The sequence below is a fragment of the Octopus bimaculoides genome, chromosome 20 (assembly GCF_046866305.1).
Source record: "Octopus bimaculoides isolate indiv1 chromosome 20, ASM4686630v1, whole genome shotgun sequence".
NCBI classification, from domain to species: domain Eukaryota; kingdom Metazoa; phylum Mollusca; class Cephalopoda; order Octopoda; family Octopodidae; genus Octopus; species Octopus bimaculoides.
The window spans coordinates 45839401-45860335 of record NC_142947.1 but is presented as its reverse complement, the minus strand read 5'-3'; the positions used below and the strand labels follow the sequence as shown (position 1 = coordinate 45860335).

The 20935-nt window shown below is 38.7% G+C and overlaps 1 protein-coding gene across 2 annotated transcripts in view; it reads left to right on the top strand.

The window, feature by feature from the left end:
* Positions 1-19874, top strand: part of LOC106870446 (isocitrate dehydrogenase [NAD] subunit gamma, mitochondrial) — a 20371-nt gene extending 497 nt beyond the window's left edge. The window contains exons 2-14 of one of the 2 annotated variants that reach the window (XM_014916545.3): positions 1352-1429; positions 2210-2298; positions 2727-2842; positions 3620-3677; positions 4360-4492; positions 5127-5260; positions 5676-5778; positions 7010-7156; positions 8211-8305; positions 8829-8889; positions 9622-9710; positions 12715-12733; positions 18290-19874. In XM_014916545.3, coding sequence (XP_014772031.1) covers positions 1352-1429; positions 2210-2298; positions 2727-2842; positions 3620-3677; positions 4360-4492; positions 5127-5260; positions 5676-5778; positions 7010-7156; positions 8211-8305; positions 8829-8889; positions 9622-9710; positions 12715-12724 — 1113 coding nt within the window. In that variant the 3' untranslated portion in view covers positions 12725-12733; positions 18290-19874. The remainder of the gene's footprint in view (positions 1-1351; positions 1430-2209; positions 2299-2726; positions 2843-3619; positions 3678-4359; positions 4493-5126; positions 5261-5675; positions 5779-7009; positions 7157-8210; positions 8306-8828; positions 8890-9621; positions 9711-12714; positions 12734-18289) is intronic. The other variant, XM_014916552.3, reaches the window with a different exon arrangement.
* The last annotated feature ends 1061 nt before the right edge of the window (positions 19875-20935 follow it).

The following is a 20935-nucleotide window of genomic DNA, read 5'->3' as shown; positions in this document are numbered from 1 at the left end:
GTATGTGTGTGTGTGTATATTATAGATGTGTGTGTATGTATATATATATATATATATATATATGGTGCCGTCTTAAAACATGGGTATACTGGGCAGTTACCCGGTGGGTGGGTGCTCATGGGTCCAGGGACCCACTTATTATCCATGTATGTCGTAGTTTGCTGTTCATAAATACCATAGGGGTCGTGTGCATCGATCTGCCAAAGGTCTTATAATGCTACTAAAACAGTCTTGTATATAAATATCAATAATGATGAATGAATGAATGAACTTATTGTATACAGTGCTCGGGTGGACGACAACCCACATCAGAAAGGGTAACTAAAAGTGTATGAACAGGACATAGAATAATGCACAGAAAGTGAACGGTGAAGGAGTCGTTTAAAGAAAAAAGTTGGGGGCACATCAGGTGTACTATTGGCGAATTTTGGGAAGCATGGAAGTTTTGAAGGATGTAGTGTCCCGACGGGTAACAACTGGTGTGGGTAGTTTATTACGTATTTCAGTAATTCTGAGTACGAGAAAAATATTTCTGAAAGTCGTGGGTGCTGTGTTGTTTCTTTTAGTTTTGTAAGTATGTCCACTGGTGTTAAACGTATAGAATTCAAAAAGGTGCCCAAGGTTGTTGCTGGAAACAAGGTGGATAATATTGTGGGTGTCCGACAAGTCAATTGTCAGATATAGGAGTTATATTAAAAACTTAATTTCGATTTGGGATCCGTTAAAGCAAGGATACCCGGTCAGTTTCATTGTCTTGTAAAGTGTGGAATCTAGCGAATGTCTACAAAAATTCTAAGCTGTGTGACGTTTTATGTCTGTAAAATATACTGCAAAACAGTAATTAACTCATTTTAATTAATCTTAATTGTCATTTAATATAAAATGTTGATTTAATTGTAACTTGATCGAATGTAGCGTGTCGTTTATATGTGATCCATTCCGTTTTCTACAATCGACCCTAATACTAGACTTGTGTTTTATTGATCGATCCCCGAAAGGATAAAAGATAGAACTGGCCTCGGCTGGATTTGAACTCATGGGACAAATGCTGCCAGGCATTCTATCATATACTCTAACGAATCTGCTATCTCGCTCTTTTGTAGTGAATTATGTCCCTTTAACTATGAAATCAACCTGCTAAAAATAGCAGCCAAATCTCGCACAAATCACAGCTTAACGTTTAATAAAAGGGTGATGTATTGGATCAAATAAACTGAAATAAATTATATGAAATAAAAATGCGGAATGGTCATGGTTGGATTATTCTTTTTGATCATAGGACTGTTTGTTGACCACTGTTTTACTTTAGACTAAACCTAATATCTCTTCATCTGTTCTTCACCTCTTCCAGGGTACCGTTGCCAACCGAACAAGTCAATTTAAGCCTCTCCTTTCACAAACCTATGTGACATCTGCTGCAAGAGAAAGAGTGAGTATAGTTCTTTGAATCTTTGATTCCTTCTTCATATCTGCAATTCCTTCTTGTGTGGTTGAGGTGGGGAGATCCAGAAAGGAAACAGAAAGGAAATTTAATTTTAATCTCCAAGTTTTCGAGAAAGGAAAACTTGGAGGTTACTTTCATATTCATTGTTGAAGATATTGAAACTTGTAGGGTTGATGGGATATACATGTTAGGTGTATTTTAATCCACCTAGGTATTCAGGTGCTAGAAGTTGTACATATCCAGACACACGGATAGATTCCTAATGAGTGTTTAAAATAAATGCATAGAGATTTATGCTGAGAAGAATATGGAATATGGAGTAACATCCCGAGAATAAACTGGTGTAATTGAATCATCATCATCATCAATGTATACATATATATATATAGGTATATGTATAAAGATATATATATATATAGATATATATCATCATCATCATTTAAGGATTATGTGGACCCCCATACACTACCTAAGGCTATTGCCAAATGTGTTGTGAGCTATATTATATATATATATATATATATATATATATATATATACACACACACACACACACACACACACACACACACACGAAGGGCATCCAGCTGTGGAAACACTGCCAGATCAGACTGGAGCCTGGTGCAGCCTCCTGGCTTCCCAGACCCCAGTTGAACCGTCCAACCCATGCCACCCACCATGGAAAACAGACGTTAAACGATGACGACATGCACACACACACACACACACACACACACTTATCTGTATTTATATGTTTATTTCCAGTCCCAGTATGGTGGCAGGTACACTGTGACATTGTTCAGTGGAGATGGCATTGGACCAGAATTGTTAGATCATGTCAAAACTGTTTTCAGGTCAGTCTGATATATTTGTTATTTCCATTGTTTCTCTCTCTCTCTCTCTCTCTCTCCTTGTTTTGTATATAAAGGCAATGAATTGAACATATACACATGTAAGACATTGAACATATACACGTATATCTGTGTTTACATGTATGGCTATATATATAGCTGCATGTGTGTGTATCTATATGTATGTTTATATGTGTACATATATATGTGTAATTGTGTGTCATCATATATTTACATATATATATATCTATATATATATATATATATATATATACACACACACACACACACATACACATGCACACAGGATGTCTTCAAAACACTTTGTGTATGTGTGTATGTGTATGTTTGTATATGCACAGTTACTCTCCAAATGATTTGTGTGTATTCCTTGATTCCTTAAATATACATCCAACTAACCATTTCCCTAGGTTTGCTGGAGCACCAATTGACTTTGAAGAAATCACCATTAATGCCAAGACTTCTGAGCAAGCAGACATGGAAAATGCTCTTCTCGCAGTCAAAAGAAATGGCGTTGCACTCAAAGGTGAGTAGGAACTTTGAGTATGATAAAGGTGTTGTTTAAAAAGTTATTGGTACAGTTGTGTATTGGTAAAAATTTTGAAAAGATAATATAAATCTATGGTAAAATCCTTTGTAAGAATTCATAATGGATATATATAAATTATAAAAATAATAGAAAAATATATAGAGTACCATACTGTTTCTACTTTACGGATTTTCACCTGTCGTGGGGTATTTTGGAACGTAACACACGTGATAGTTGAGGGATTACTGTACAGCATTGTATGGCTCTGTGATTAAGAACTTTGCTTTCTACCCACATGGTTTCAGGTTCAGTCCCACTGCATGGCACATCAGGCAAATGTCATCTGTTATTGCCTTGGGTTAACCAATGCTTTATGAATGGATTTGGTAGACAGAAACTGAAAGAAACCCATCATGTGTGTGTAGGTACATTTTAGTGTGACGCTAGCACTAATGAAACATGCAGCGCCATCTCTAATGCTCTAGATTTATCCTGTCGTATCTCATGACCTAGTAATTATATTTAAGCCATATTAATATCTCCTCTGTTGATCCTGAGAAAAACATGATTAGGTCTGCTCCAGCCTGGCAACAAGCACCATTACCACTTTAAGGATGGTTAGTTAACAGCAGTACTATTGCTACTACTACTACAAGTACTACTGTTACAACCACCATTATTACCACCTCCACCACTATCCTCACTACCACCTCCACCACCACTCATATACCTCCATATTTCATTTGTCTCGTTTTCTCTGTCTTCTATTTTCAGGAAATATTGAAACAGTAATGTCAGACCCCAGTAAAAGGTCAATCAATGTCTCCCTCAGGTCAGTCAATGGTTCTCTATTTCTTCTTGACCCTCATTGGGTCTATAGAGCCCTACCCTTATAGCTGAGGTTGGGATGGTGTGGTGGGCCTCAGAGACAACCCCCATTCTTTTCCTACCCATTACAGTCTCTTGCCGTTGTCATGCCCTCTGCCAAGGTGTTCCCTATTTCATTCATTGACTTTGTTGCTTCATCTTTCTCTTTTGCCACCTTCAAGCCTGTTTTCCATACTCTCCTACCACTCAATGATGCAAGTGCAATGCTTCTGGGTCCTGGTATTGTGGCCAGAATATTTCAGTTTTTGCCTTCGCTCAACCATTACCAGATTCCATTCCACATTTGTCTCTTCCTACTGAATTACTCATTCCGTGGGCTGCCCAACTGATTATAGTAGAACCACATTTAATTATATCATTCACTATTGCTCATTCATCAATTTATGGACAAGAGGGAATGCAGTGCCGTACATCTGTGTTATTTGTCCACTAGTATAAGGGATAGTCTGGACAGGAGTATATTCTGGCCTGGTTGTCTGGAGGGCTAGCCCAGACTAGCCCCAGGTATATTCTGGGAAGGGGTATACACTCTCTATCTTTCTCTCTCTCTCTCTCTATATATATATATATATATATATATATCACTCTCTCATTGTTGTCACAAAATTCTCTCTTCTGTAATTCAGGACAGAACTTGATCTTTGGGCCAGCATTGTCCAGTGTAAAACAATTCCTGGGATTTCTGTGAGACACCAAGGCATTGATGTTGTGTTCATTCGGGAAAATACAGAAGGAGAATATTCCAACCTAGAACATGAGGTAAGCTTTCATTTGACAACAGATTAACCTTACTATTGTTGTTGTTGTTGTCGTTATTTAACCACCAGGTCAGCCCTGAGCCAGCATATCAAGGACCAAACATGCTCCAGCTATAACACTCTTTTTTTCCCCCAGATACAGGCACAAAAATAACTTTATTTACATTATTTACATTTGATGGATATTTGTCCTCATCTTGTTTGTTGTTAATACAACATTTCGGCTGATATACCCTCCGGCCTTCATCAGGTGTGTCTTGGGGAAATATTTGAACTCAGGTTCCCATTCCTAAGGTATTTTTCGATGTTATCATTATAATTATTCAGGTCACTACCTAGAATCGAACTCAGAATCTTGGGGTTAGTAGCCCGTGCTCTTAACCACTACGCCATAATAATAACATGATGGGTGGCAGGATGTAAGGCGGGGGTGATGATGGAGAACAACATAGTAATAGAACTGTTGATGGGAAATAAGGAAATCAGGTGAGGTGTTTGAGATGATGGTGGTGGGGTTGCAAGAGAGGGGCACACAGTGATGATGGTTTTTATATATATATATATATATATATATATATATATATATATATATATATTGTTGTTTATTATTTGTTTTTGTGTTTTATATTTTGTAGAATGTGAATGGAGTTGTTGAAAGTTTGAAAATCATCACCAGGAAACGATGTATGAATATTGCAAAGTACGCATTTGATTACGCTGTGAAATATGGACGCAAGAAGGTCACGGCTATTCACAAGGCGAACATAATGTAAGGAGTTGTTTGTACGTGTGGGTTTGTGTGTGTGTGTGTGTGTGTGTGTGTGTGTTGCTCCTTGTTGGTGTTATTATTTTAGTTTGTATGTTTGCTTGCTTGTTTCAGTCATTGGACTGCAGCCATGCTGGGGCACTGCCCTGAAAGGTATTAAGTCAAACAAATTGACCGCAGCATTTAATTGTTTTCTTCGTTCGGATGGTGCTTTTTATGTGCTACCAGCACGAGAGCCAGTCAGGGGGTATTGGCATCGGCCACATTCGAACGGTGCTTTTTACATGTGACAGTGTGACCCTAAATTTGCTAGGGAGTTGTGTGGGATGTGGCTAGAGGGAAATGACAGTAGTGGGCAGATAAAGAGTCCTGTTTTCGTGTATCACATTATAATAATTTGCTTTTTATTTCTTTGTAGGAAACTTGGTGATGGACTGTTTCTAGAATGTTGCAAAAATGTTGCAGAAGAATATCCACAAATTGAATTCAATAATATGATTGTTGATAACGCTTGCATGCAGGTAAGGGTTCTTGTCTCCATCTTTTCCTCATCCTCTTTTTCTTTCTTCTGCTTCAGTGATAGACTTAATCTATTACCCTGTGTAACACCACCATGTGGCACCTGCGATTACTTTAGCTGTTGCAGACATTGGTACTGAGGTTTCCAGATTAAGGATACTCCTTCCTTCCTTCCTTCCTTTCTCTGTCTTAGGGTCACAAGCACTGCCATTCCTTTCTGACATTATCTTCATCATTTAAGACGGCAAGCTGCCAGAAACGTTAGCACGCTGGGCAAAATGCTTGGCGGTATTTCATCTGTCTTTATATTCTGAGTTCAAATTCTGCCAAGGTCGACTTTGCCTTTCATCCTTTTGGGGTCAATAAATTAAGTACCAGTTGCATACCAGTGGTCGATCTAATCGACTGCCCCCACCTCCCCAAAAATTTCAGGCCTTATGTCTAAAGTAGAAAAGATTATCTTTGTCATCATTTATCATCCAATTGCCATGATGGCATGGGTCGGATCTGGCAAGCCATGGGGCTACATCAAGTTCCTGTGTCTGCTGGATACCCTTCTTGATGCCAACCACCTTATAGTGTACCCTGGGTGCTTTTTTCATGACACCAGCACCTGTGAAGTCACTAAGTAACTCACAAGATAAACACCCTTCAGCTGAATGGGGGTTAGTAGAGAGGTGACTTTATGCCAGGTATTGAGATGAAGTATAATAAAGGGACACACAAAGGTGTCTTGCTATAAAGGAGATACATTGCTACCCCACATTATATAAGGGTGGGTGGAAAGATGACAGTAATGTGGCGTGAGAGTGTACTCTCAAAATACAAGATGAGTATAAGAGAGAATAAGGATAAAGGATTTGCAAGGGGAGGTGGGTGGGTGGATGGATAAGTCCATTTGAGTGAGAGGAAAGGGACAAATGTTTAGAGATGGGGGTGGAGGTGAATGATGAACAAAGAGGGAGATGTGGTGAATGGTAAAGATTAATGAGGTGGAAGAGGGATTAAAAGATACAGGAATGGCTCGGAGAGGGTAAGTGGCCATACTGGAAGGGTGGTGTGCAGTAGTTGTATGATAAAGTTGTGGGGGAGAGAGAGAGATGTACAGTGACGGAGATGAGTGTCAGAGGTATGTAGGGGTGGCTGTAATCTAATTTATTTTCAGTGCTCCAGCCTGACCACAATTGCACTGAAATCAATAAAAGACTTAATCTATTTCGATTCTATTTTCAGATGGTCTCCTATCCTCAACAATTTGATGTTTTAGTATTGCCAAATCTTTATGGCAATATTCTAAGCAACGTTGCCACTGGAATGGTCGGAGGTGCTGGTGTTGTACCTGGCCGGAATATAGGAGATTCTTATGCCATTTTTGAAACTGTGAGTCAAAATTCAAACCAAATCAAATTTCTATATTTCCATGTCTATCAACAATTTAAATTTTAATTAACTTTTCCTTTCTCTTGTTTATTTTAATTTTTTAATTTATTTTTTAATGTTTTTTTTTAATAACTTATTGAACATGAATGAGGGCTCCTTTTTGAGTGGGGTGTCTGTCAGGCAAACTAAAGCAAATTGAGTCAGTCTTGGCTGTTAGATTAAAAAGAAAACACTTGACCAAGGTCCAGCTATGTGACAACTTAGGTAAGTGTTTTCTGCAATAGCCCTCAGCTGACCAAAGCTTTGTGAGTGTTGATTAAGCTACCTTTTAACAGTATGGTAGTCCAATGGTACAGTAACACACAGCTGATACCAGACGAGAACTAAATAAAAATCGAAATAACCAGCATCCCCAACAGATATTGGGATGAGATACGTTGAAATAGTTTAATCAGCCAGATAACTTTGATGTGGAAAAAGCAATGTTTCAAAACATTTTCTGTCCTTGATCAGAAAATACTTTCTGAATAACCCCAAACTTCACTTACTATTTAACAGGAACAACATAAAGGTTAGCTAAAGCTGTTTGCAAAACATGTCAGAGTATCATTAAGTACCACAATGCGTGCAACCAAACCAAGAGCAAAAGGAGTTGCATGCAATTTCCAGAATATAGAGTTATTTCCCCTTAAAAGCAAATATTTAGCAAAATGTTTCCACTAGTAACACACTGAAACTAAATATGGGATTATAGAAATCACCTGTTGAAAAGACGCCTGCCCCCAACATAATAGCACATATCATGATTGATAGAAAATAACACTGTAAAAAGATCCCACTACACTCTCGGAGTGGTTGGCAATAGGATGGGCATCCAGCTGTAGAAACTCTGCCAAATCGGATTGGGAGCCTGATGCAGACCATCTAACCCATGCCAGCATGGAAACGGACGTTAAACGATGATGATGATGATGATGTATGTAGACATGTGTGTAAGCATGCATTCACTCACACATGGGTATGTATTTACCTTCTGATTTCTGTGTTATAACAGGGTACTCGAAACTCAGGTCGCTCAATCCAAGGAAAGAACATTGCCAACCCAACGGGTATGTTATTAGCCAGCTGTGACATGCTAGATTACCTCGGGTATGTATCTGTGTTTCTTCATTTTACTTACACTACCACCTCTCTCTTCCTACTCCTCCTCTCTGTGCTTATCTTAGTCTACAATTTTCTGTCTATAGTTTGTTAATGTGCTTGCATGCATATACACACAGATAAATATAGTTATAGATAGATAGAGGTATTATATGTGTATAATATATATGTTTTGTGTGTTTGTGTCTGTTTGTCACCACCACCACCACTTGACAACTGGTGTTGGTGTGTTTACATCCCTGTAACTTAGCAGTTGAGCAAAAGAAACTGACAGAATAAGTATAGGCTTAAAAAATAAGTCCTTGGGTCGATCTGTTCGACTAGAACCCTTCAAGGTGATGCTCCAGTATGGCCAGAGTCAAATGACTGAAATAAGTACAAGAATAAAAGAATGCTCACAAGTGCACAGCTTAAAGGGAACTCTGCCAAGTTGTGATAATTCCAATAGAGAAACGTTTTACATCGTGTGAGAGAATGTCTGCTGAAAATTCTTGATTTCTTACCATTCCAGCTGCTACAGATACGCCACGATGATTCGAGAGTCAGTCATGAATGTGTTGATTACTAAGAAGGTAAGAACTGGTTCTTTGAAACTTTGTTGTTGTTTTAACATCCACATTTCCATGCCTGCATGGGTCGGATGGTGTTTATGGAGGCAAATTTTTTTCTATGGCTAGATGCCCTCCCTGTCACCAACCCTCACCTGTTTCCAAGCAAGATAACAGTTTCCATGACTAGACATGTGTTTGTAGAATATTGGTTTCAAATTTTGGCACAAGGCCTGCATTTTGCGGGGAGCAGGTAAGCTGATTACATCAACTCCAGCGCCCAACCGGTATTTGTTTTATCAGTTCCGAAAGAGCTACCAAAAAATAAACTTGTTTTCTGCAAGTTATGTTGATTTGAATAAGATTAGTATATCTCAACAGAAAATAGTTTCAAACATGACATTTCTCAACAAAAGATGGACTGATGTATAATAAACTGTTTCCCACTGTTAAAGGTTAACAAGTGACAAGAGCATCGTATTAAATGTGATGTGGGTTAGTATTTGTTCCACACACTGCTACAGTCTGTCCACTTGTAGATGGGAATTAAGGGCCTTCATTCCTTCGCCACTATGTATTGTGATTTCCACATGCTCAGTTATTTTCTATCTACCTGTAGATGTGAGTTAAAGGCCTTCATTCTCTTATCAATACATATTATGATTCCTACCACCACCCAGCTGCAGTTTGTCCACCTGTAGATGGGAATTAAGAACCTTCATTCCCTTACCAATATCGCTGTCTCCTTGATTTCAGATCCACACACCAGATGTTGGCGGAACCTCCACCACCACTGATGTGATTGAGGCCATCCTTGACGATCTCCGACCAAAAGCCAGCAGTTGGTAAGTATATGAAGTTACCTAACCAACCTGACAAGGGAGCCTCTATGCAGTCACACAGTCTCCTAAAAATAGCAGTCAAATCTCCCTCAAATCAGAACTTTCCATCTTGTAAGAGGAGTGAGAGTTGTTGAGGATGTAGTTTTGGACCAAAATATGAAGTGAAGTGTCTTGTCTAAGAACACAACACACTTCCTGCACCAGGATTTGAATATACACTCTTATGATCAAGATCCCAGTTGCCTAACCATTTGGTCAAACATCTACACACACACACAAACACAGACAAAATGTGTGTGTGTACCATTGATAGTCCAGTTACTGTGGTATTTGTGCTGAGATAACATGTCTTATAAATGTGCTGCATTAGAACATAGCAAATGCAAGAAGGAGACAAAGATCATCCTAGCAGCAGCAGCCAGCAAGACCACCAGATGCATTTCATCTTGTTTGGGCCTCTTCAATGCTGTGTGTTCGCAAGCAATCACATGCTTAGATGAGAATTCATTGACTCTGATAGAGGAAACAGTCAGTAAAGCATTCACCGGTGTTGCAAATAGTGAATTTTTATTCAGCCAAGTGGTTATTTGCAACATCAGTGAATGCTTGAGTTACTATTTTCTATATATATATATATATATATATATATATATATATACTGGATATACAAAGCAAAGAAGGCATTTCTATGTGATCATCCATCATGACAGTAAATAATATAGCAGCCAAATCTCCCTCAAATTACACTGTGAATGTCTTAAAAAGAAGGCCCTTCATTGCAATCCATTTCTATCTACCACCCAATACAGTCACTACAGAAACACCTTTGACCATAAATCTGCAAGTTCAATCCCTAAGCTGAGTCTCAGCCTATGTCATCTTCAATCAGAACCAGAAGCTGAAAGACAACTAAACCCAAATATTTACTCCTTCCTCAAAGACATTCTTTTTTTTGTGTATGTGTGTGGTTTTTTTTTTTTTGCTGTTTGTTTTTCGCCCGCTTAGATCAACATCTTCAGTAATGTTTCCATGAGCATTCTATAGTTGCCTATGTCCTAATCCCTCCTCCTTAACACCATTTTTGTGTGACTTCATTTCTTTCTTGCAGCTACCATGTTCATGTTGTGCTTGTTTTAGCCACATTGAGCAGCTTTCACTGATTAAAAAACCTCACTAAATTCATTCATGGCATGGTGTTGCTGAATTCTTCCACATCATTCTTTCATTAATAACAAGCATTTGCAAGTCTACAGAGGCTGGTTTCACTGCATAATGCATTCTACATCTGCTGCTGTTGCACATAAACCATTGCAAGTCTTTTGGTTCTTCTTCTTCACGCTGCTTTTCATTGCGGAACTAACCGTTTCAAACCACTTCACTGTCCACAGCATGGTACTGTGATGACAGCCACAACTGTACATTACATCTTGGTACAACAAAACCCTGTTTAGTGGGGTAATCTTCACCACAGACTTAATGGGATTTTTATTTTCCCTTTTTTTTTATATAGGGTATTCAAAAAGTCTCTCCGCAGTGAATTTTTTTCATCCTGACTCTCCAAGAGTCAGACTCTCCAAGATATATTTCAAAACATGTGTAGAAGAGTCAACTTGTGTATTGAAAATGAAGGATGACATTTTCAACACCTCTTAAAGTTTTTTAAAGTCTTGTAAAGTCTAATATATTCTTCTGTAGTCTTATACCATCTTATAAAATATTTATTGTATAATAAAATACTTACTGCGGAGAGACTTTTTGAACACCCTGTACTATAGACAGGCAGTGATGTGGAACCTCTATAGCACCTGCAAGGTTAGTGGGAGGGAGGGAATAAGATAACCTCAAACGAGGGAGCTGAACCCAAATGCTTGGAATAGTTTGAAGTCTATTAATACCCACAAAGTGATCAGGTGATTGTGTTAAACCTGATGATGGATTAAGTCTGTCTCCCATGTAGGCCATGGTAGGATTTGAACTTGGAATACAATGTCATAACTCACACTTCAAAGCATCTTACAGATACACTTACAGTTTCATCAATCCATGTGGGCTCCCCGTGCCCCTTGCAAGACTACAGACCCTGAGAAGGGTAGATTTATGCTCGGAGATCAGGGAGCTAAACTATGAAAAAAGGGACCAGTGCAGAACAGGTTTTTTTAATTTTTTTTTGTGAAGGGGTTACATGGCTTCTCCCATTTTAGGGCATATGGCATAGTAGTTAAGAGCACGGGCTACTAACCCCAAGATTCTGAGTTCGATTCCAGGCAGTAAACATCAAAAAATACCTTAGGAATGAGAACCCAGGTTCGAAATTTCCCCAAGACACCTGATGAAGGCTGGAGGGTATACCAGCCGAAACGTTGTGTTAACAATAAACAAGATGAGGACAAATATCCATCAAATGTAAATTATGTTTTGGGCAAAAAGTTTAGGAAACAATGAGCAATATGTGTTATCTGACATACTACCAAGCATGTTTTTCCTACATTGAATATGTTAACCAACTGAATTAATTAATGGTGGCACAAATTGGTGAAATTATTGTAAAGTGTCTGATAGAATAGTTCATAGTATTCCTCCTGGTTGTCTGTGGTACTCTGAGTTCAAATCAGCTGGATGTGGGCTGCCCTCACAGATGTGGTGGGTCCTTAAACAACAGCAATGACTTCTACAGAAGCCTGTTGGATGAGGGCTGCCCTCACAGCTGTGGGACTGGTCTAAACAACAGTAACATCAACAACATTTACATAACACATCTCTCTCTCTCTCTCTCTCTCACTGCACAAGAACATCTTTTATGTGTGTTTTTTTTTTTCCAGCTAAGTTTACCAAACAAACTTCTTTTATGTGTTTATATTACAATGAAAGGAAAAGGACCTAACACCTCAGCGAGGGGACAGATACCAAACCCTGTCTTGCCACCTGTGGAGGTTTCTATCTTTCATCTACCTGTTCACTTTGTTTCACTCTATGCTAGCTCACACCCCACAAACTTCTCTTTCTGCAGGTTATTCTAATCCTGATTGGTGAGTGAAATGGCTTTGAGAACGAAACAAGCTCCTTTTTTTTTGTTTTTATTTATTTTTTAAAAATTTTTCTTTACTTTTTTTCACTTTTTTCTTTGAAATATTATCCATGGTCCTTTAATATTCTTTTTCTCGTATATCTCTGCAGCATGACTCCTCCTCTTCATCCTCACTTGCTCATGTCCATTTTAAATGTATTTTCATTGCAGTTACTCCCTCGTTAACCTCATAATAATTAATAAACATTTGCTATTCTCCACGCTCTTTTCCAGTTTTTTTTCCCAGCTTACAATCCAGCCCCAACAGCTTTTCATGTACCCTTCGCCCTCCCGTCTCACTCCCCCTCTCATTATTACATCTACCTCATCCCCTCCCTCCTTTCGTCAAATATACAACCCTTAATTATCATATTTTATCATTAATTATCATTAACTGCATGTTTCCAAAATTGAGTCTTGAGTTAATTTATGTCCAACGGTGAGTAGTATGTGTTGGTGTTGTAGTGTTGAGGTGGTCATGAATGCTAGTGCCATGTGTTTGTGACATAGTACTGTGGTGGTATATGTGGTTGTAGTAGTGTTGTGATGGATAACAGTTATATATATATAGTATGTTAATGCCACAGTATAGTAAACAGTCGTAGTATGTGTTGGTAGTGGTTGTCATAAACCCCACATCGGCCCCTAATTGAAAAGTCCTAAATCTTATGACAGACCCCTAAGTCCCTCTTCCCAGTTACATCCTGTCAGCTCCCATTTGCTGACCATGCTACACATTCTGACATAACATTTTTTTTTTGACCCAGAGAAGATAAAAGGCAGAAAACAACCTTGCCAGGATTTGAACTCACATGCGGACAGTTGGAACAACTACTGCAAGCCATTCTAACCAGCACTCTAATGCTTCTGCCACTTGTTTGCTGCCAGCCATTACTGTACGTTTCCACTTATCATTGGTAGTTGGGAAGGTTACCAATGTTACTGCAGTTATTTATGTGTGATTAGGATCTGGTTGGAGAGACAGGGTGATCTGAGAAAGATGTTGCAGGAATTTCCTGGGATCATCATCATCATCATCATCGTTTAACGTCCGTTTCCCATGCTGGCATGGGTTGAACAGTTTGACTGGGGATTGGCAAGCCAGGAGGCCGCACCAGGCTCCAATCTGATCTGGTAAGGTTTCTATATCTGGATGCCCTTCCTAATGCCAACCACTCCAAGAGTGTAGGGGGTGCTTTTTACGTGCCACTGGCACGGGAACCAGTCAGGTGGCCCTGGCATCAACCACATTCGGATGGTGCTTTTTACATGCCTCTGGCACAGGGAGCCAGTCTAGCGGTACTGGTAACGAATCATGCATGAATGGTGCTTATTGTGTGCCACCATCACAGGAGCCAGTCAGGCAGCACTGGCATGGCCACAACTACAAATTCCATTTGATTGTGACTTGATATTTGATGTTACAGGAAATGTTACAGATGCGTTTGGCAGTGATTGTGCATGTCGCAGTTGTGACAGTTATTGATGTTACTGCAGCTGTTTAAGTGTGGGTAAGATCTGATAGGAGAGGAGAATGGTCTGAGGAAGGCATTTTGGAAGAGTCTTGGGATGTTGCAGATGTGTGTGGTGTGGTGTGGTGGTCAGTGTACATGCTGTGACTGAGATTGGGAAGCTTGGAGCTTGCTGTGGCATCAAACTGTGACCCTCGCAAAACAACCCAAGCAGGACCAGCATAATCATCATCATCATTTAATGTCTGTTTACCATGCTGGCATGGGTTGGACGGTTTGACAGAAGAGCTAACAAGCCAGAGAGGTGTACCCGGCTCCAGTTGTCTGTTTTGGCATGGTTTCTACAGCTGGATGCCCTTCCTAATACCAACCACTTTACAGAGTGTACAGGGTGCTTTTTATGTGGAACCAGCACAGGTGCTTTTTATAATGGATTTAATATGTTTGTTTGTATAACATTGTTGTTGATTCTTTGAATTTGACCAAATATGGTTCCTGCAAGTGTTCAAAGTATGTTTATGTGTTGTTTTACTTTCCTTACCACATGTTCTGTTAATGTAAAAATGTTGCATCTAATTCCTAATACTTTATTATTTTGTGTTTATGTTCCATGTTGTTTAATGTGAGAATCAGTTGTCTTTGATGTTCTCTGTTAGCACTGGTAAGAAGGGGCACAGTGGGTTTTGGTAGGTGCCACTTTAAGTCTGTTTGCCTAGAATTATCAGGTTGCTAGATGGTCTCTTTGTTGATGCCAACTTGGAGTAATTAGACGACTGTGTCTGAGAAATGATAGGAGGGTATGACTAGGATATCATACAGGGTATGTATCTTGTTGCCAGTGACTCTCACACATGTACACCAGAGTGCTGTGGTGCACCATGCACTTTTAAAAAGAGAATTGCAGCTTGCTTGAACCATTGTGATACGGAAGTAAAATAGCAAAATAAGGAAGATGGAGAGCATCTTACAATACAAGTTTAATATCCTTTATATATTTCAGGCACAAAGGCCTGTCATCAGAAGTACTAAGTCTATAGAGTACTGACCAAACATCGCTAATTTACTATGTAGACTCACATTTCTTTAATTCATTTGTTCCTGATGATGGGCTGTTGTGCTTGAAATATAAAGGTTATTAAATTTTTTTCCTTTCACATTGTATGAGGCTTTCCATTTTCAGTATTTTATATTTAAGGCCTCTAAAGCATCAAAACCCCCCTTATTTAATGCTGAACCCTTTAGCATTTAAACCAGCAATAACCGACTCGAATATTCTACCTGCTTTTACATCGAAACTGACCAGATCATGCCTCTCACATCTACCCTACAATGTCATTCTAAAAAGTAAAAAAATCACTCCATCAAAATCTGGAAGCTACCAAGATGATCCATGATTAATTCAAACAGAATGGATAAATAAGCATTACATTTGACAGAATAATCTGAATGCTAAAGGGTTGAGCTTTTATTAAAAAAAACCGTTACCATAATTTTATTATATACAGGTGTTACTAATTAAACAAGGTAAGCAATAGATTTTTGGTATTTTTTTTAGTTTTTAATTTTTAAAAGGATTTTTTTTTTTATCTGTCCATGCAAAATGCACCAATAATTTTTTAGTTTGATTTGCAATAAGTCAAATTGGGTGAGAACTATTGATCTCTGCAGACACATCATCAGCTATAATTAACACTGAAGTTTACCTGAAAGTTAAGTGGTGTATCCAAATTCTACAGTGTAATGGGGTTGCCAGAGCCCAGGACAGAGAAGGCACACTGTTTTTTTTTTCTATTATTACTACTTATAAAGGCAGTGGAGCTGGCAGAATTGTTAGCACGCCAGGCGAAATGCTTAGTGGTGAGTTCAAATTCCACCGAGGTCAACTTTGCCTTTCATCCTTTCGGAGTCAATAAATTAAGTACCAGTTGCATACTGGGGTCGATCTAATTCGGGCCTTGTGCCTAGAGTAGAAAAGAATGTTATTACTACTTATATATATATATATATATATATATATATATATATATATATAGGCACAGACAAGGCTGTGTGGTTAGAAGTTTGCTTCCTGACCACTTGGTTCCAGGTTCAATCCCACTGCATGGTACCTTGGGCAAGTGTCTTCTTCTGTAGCTTTGGGCTGACCAAAGCCTTGTGAGTGGATTTGGTAGGCTGAAACTGTGTGTGTGTTTGAGTAAGTGTTTTGTCAAACACTTCAATATAAATACTGAGATCAATGCATTCAGTTAAAGTTCCTCAGGGCATGCCCCAGTATGGTCGCAGTCTCATGACTGCAGCAAAGAAAAGATAAAAGATATTTCTCAATGCCTTTATATTTGATTTCTGTGTTGTCTGTTCGTGTATATATATATATATATATATAGATAGATAGATAGATAGATAGTGAGAATTTACAAAGCATGTATATATGTATGTAAGTGAATAAATGTCTGTGTGTGTGTGTATGTATGTATGTATACGAGGGGGTACCCGAAAGAAACTGGAATTTTGCAATATTATTTTATTCCCTTAGTTTTACATGTTTACACTTTTATTACTTTCAAACTATTCTCCATTTGAAGCAATGCATTGGTCCAGACGCGTTCTCCACTGTTTGAAGCAGTGCAGGAACTCTTGCAATGTGATGCCTTTTAACACCTCCATCGTTTTTTCCTTCACCTCTTTCACACCTGCAAATTCCATAGCACACAGCCTTCATCACCAGTGATGACCTTCGAAATAAGAGTCTGGATCATCTTCCAACTGTTCTTTCAGTCCACAACACACATTCAGTCCTGACTGCTTTTGATATTCCATGACCAAGCGAGGCACAAATTTTACTGCAACTGTTTCCATTCCTAATTCCTCACTCAAAATTCGTTGGCAGGAGCACCAGGACACACCAGTCATATCAACAAGTTTGTCAATTCGGTGATGGTCCTCCAAGATCACTTCATGAATTTTCCTGTTTTCATTCCTTTAGGGAGACTGATGGTCACCCTGAATGAGGTTGATCTTCAAGCGACAAGTGACCATTCCTAAAGCATGGAAGCCACTCATAAACTTATGTTTTGATCATGGCATCATCCTTGTTAGAAGCATGACAACTGTTTCAGCTGCTATTTTGCCCAGTAGAAAACAGAATTTCACAGAAGCACACTGTGTCTTCATTTCAGTCGTCACAAAACTCAACAAACGGAGAAGAAGCCACACAAAACAAATACGCACCATGTGCCAATACAACAGCACTTGACAATGCTGGTCTGCAGACTGATGCCTGAGGTTTGCATCAAGTGGTTTCTAGCAACAGAAGCCTGAACTACAATGGGCTTGTCCCACAGAAAACTTTTCCCATTACTTTAGGGTACCCCTTCATATATTAGTTTGTGCGCATAAATACATCTGCGTTGTATAATTGCCTGTGTATGTAATTTGCGTTGTTACTGCATGCATACTTGCCTGTTGCCGAAGATAAGAGGGCATTGTTGTTGTTGTCATTGTCGTTGATGTTGTTGTAGATGCCTGCTTTAATCTTTTAAATCAATTAATTCCACAGCTTCCGACGATCCTATTGACCTAATTATGGCTCTAACCAATCAGCTGTTAATTACAAATGGCACCTTATTGTCAGTGTGGTGACTGGGTAGGGTGCAAGGACACGTGGGTGTGCGGGCAATGCCTTTACAAAGTGGCTGCGTGCACCTGAGACATGGCTCATCATCAGACAAGCCACGCTACTAAAAATAAAAGTGATGGTAATTTTTTCTTTAGGCATGCCATTCAGAAGCTCCCACTGGCCACAGTTTGCTTAGGACTGGCGTCAGGTATATGTTGTATGTGTGGTGATTGCGCAAAACACGTGTTGGGTGAGATTTTATACAGAAAATATACAACATCAATTAGTTTTACTATTGAAATTATCATCATCATCGTCATCGTCATTATTATTATTATTATTATTATTATCATTATCGTCATCATCATTATTGCAATGAAATGTTTATATTTATGTTTATCTGTTTTGTTTTGTTTTGTCTTTTTTCCAGAACCAGCAAAACCAGGAGAAACCTCCAAAACCATTATTTATCACAGTTGTCCAAGATATTTACTGTTGCTGTTACTTTGAATCTCAACTCAAGTTAGTTAATTAACTGATGGAGATGACGTATCATAAATAATCCTTAATCTTTAATCTCTATGAAAACCACGTCACAGAACAAGTATTATTTCCTTAATCCCTGTAGTAAAGATATCCTGTAAGGTTTGTTAGTAAATAGTTATTGCTTGAAAGTGTAAACGCGGCTGAGTGGTTTAGGCAGCTTGCTTTCCAGCCATGTGGCTACAGGTTCAGTCCCACTATGCGCCCCAGACCAACCAGAGCCTTGTGAATGGAAACTGAAAGAAGCCCATCATGTGTATGTGTACCCATGTCTTGACATTAGATGATGTTTGTAATTAAGCACCATCATCATCATCATCATAAAAGCAATGCTGTTCATTTCAAATCTTCCACAAAAAACACATTAGGCCTAGGTGGGGGGGGGGAGATATCACCTTGCTGAGGAAACAGGTGAGGGTTGGTGACAGGAAAGACATCCAGCCATGGAAAATCTGCCTCAACAGATTCCACCTGACCCAAGCAAGCATGGAAAGGGGGATATTAAAATGATAATGATTTCACCAGAGGTATGTTGTTAGTGAAATCCTCTCTATGGTGGAAAGGTTTCGTTTCTTAGCTGATAACGAGGAGGTTGGGTTACTCGTCTGACTACCTCCTACCCACTTCCAGAACCAATATTTTGCTGTTTTTAATGAAACTTTTCCTTTTTGTTGTTTTAGTTTACATCTCGTTTTGTCCAGCCGGGGGGGGGGATATGATACTTGTTGTTAAGTACAGGGGTGGGGGGGTCGATGTAGTCTGCTGTTTCTCCACCCACCTCCAGATTTCTAATCTCTGAGTCTGTCTTAGAAGTCATCCTTAATACTCTCATATTGCTGAAAAATTTGGTTGTGCTGTGCTTTCAAATCTTACCCAGAGTGAAATGTGTGTATGTGTGTGTGTATATATATACACACACACATACATATATATATATATGTGTGTGCATATATCTGTGTGTATATATATATATATATATATATTCATATATAAATGGTTTAATATTTTTTTTAAACCAAAAACATTATTGAAAAAATATTTAAAACATATATACCAGGTAGTGTTTCATGAAAATTGTGCTACTTTGATATACTCACACACACACACACACATAAACATACATGTGTATATACCTATACATATGTATATTTATATATGTGTGTATGTATGCAAATAGCTATACACCTATCTAATAACCTCTTCTCTCTCACCATTCCCACCATATCTAGATTCTAAACTTATACACAAGACATCATAATGACCCTTCATGCAGAAGAGAGGGTCTTTATTCGATGCCGCTTGAGTGCAATATCAGCACTTCAACATAGAATATTTGGATGACGACCTATCTCACACTTTTGTTAGGAACATTCATGTTGTTGTTGTTATTGACACTAACTACCTGTGGATGTTTTGTTGTGTTTCTTTCTTTTTTTTTATTTAAATGATAATAAATTATTAAAGAAACATTTCACGCTTTGTTCTCTGTTGTTGTTTTTTTTTGTTTTTTGTTTTTTTTGATAGGGGTGTTATTTTTTGTAAATATTCGAAGGCATGGGTTTGTACTTAAGAAACTCAATTTGCAGCCATATGGTTTCAGGTTCAGTCCCACTGTATGGCACCTTGAGGAGCTGTCATTTGCTATATTATGTTCTTTTATTTGTTTCAGGCATTTTGATTGCAGCCATGCTGGAGCACCACTTTTAGTTGAACAAATTGACACCAAGACTTATTCTTTGTAGACTTAGGTCTCTTTTTGCCAAAGCGCTAAGTTTCGGGGACGTAAACACACCAACATCGGTTGTCAAGTGATGGTGGAGGGACGAACACAGACACACAAGTCTTGTGTGTATTACTACCACCACTACTACTACTACCATCACTCACTGCAACTGTTGCTATTACTACTACTACTACAATCACAACTACCACAACCATCCCCTTTACTACTACTACTACTACTATCACACTACCACCACCACAACTACCATTACTAATACTACTACCAACACCATCACTGTGACCACCACCACTACAATTAAAAATATTGGGCTGAACTTAGACCAACAGCACACACACCATATATCCCCCCCCCCACCCGCAAATATCCCACATACCCATGCCCAAACCATACGGAAAAAAGTAAATAATAATAATAATAATGATGATGATGATGATGATGATAAAAGCAACAGTTTTTAAAAAGTTTCTAAACATTCTATTCCGTTGAAACAAACTAATCCGGAAGTTTCCATTTTGGTCCCAAGACAATTGTGTTTCCTCTTTGCTCGCTTTCTTCCCCTGCTTTTTCTTATTATTATTTCTAGACCATTCTGAATTCCCTTTTACCCCCTACACTTCCGTCTACCATACCACCCACCCCCGCCCTCCTGTCTTCTTGCACCCCCTCCCCTTCTTCCCCCCATCCACGTCTCTTTTTCTTTTTTTTCTTATTTTCTTCTCTCTTCTTTTCCTCCTCCTCCTCCTTCTTTCTTCTTTCTGTGAGTCATATTCGGTTCCTACTTTCGCAGCA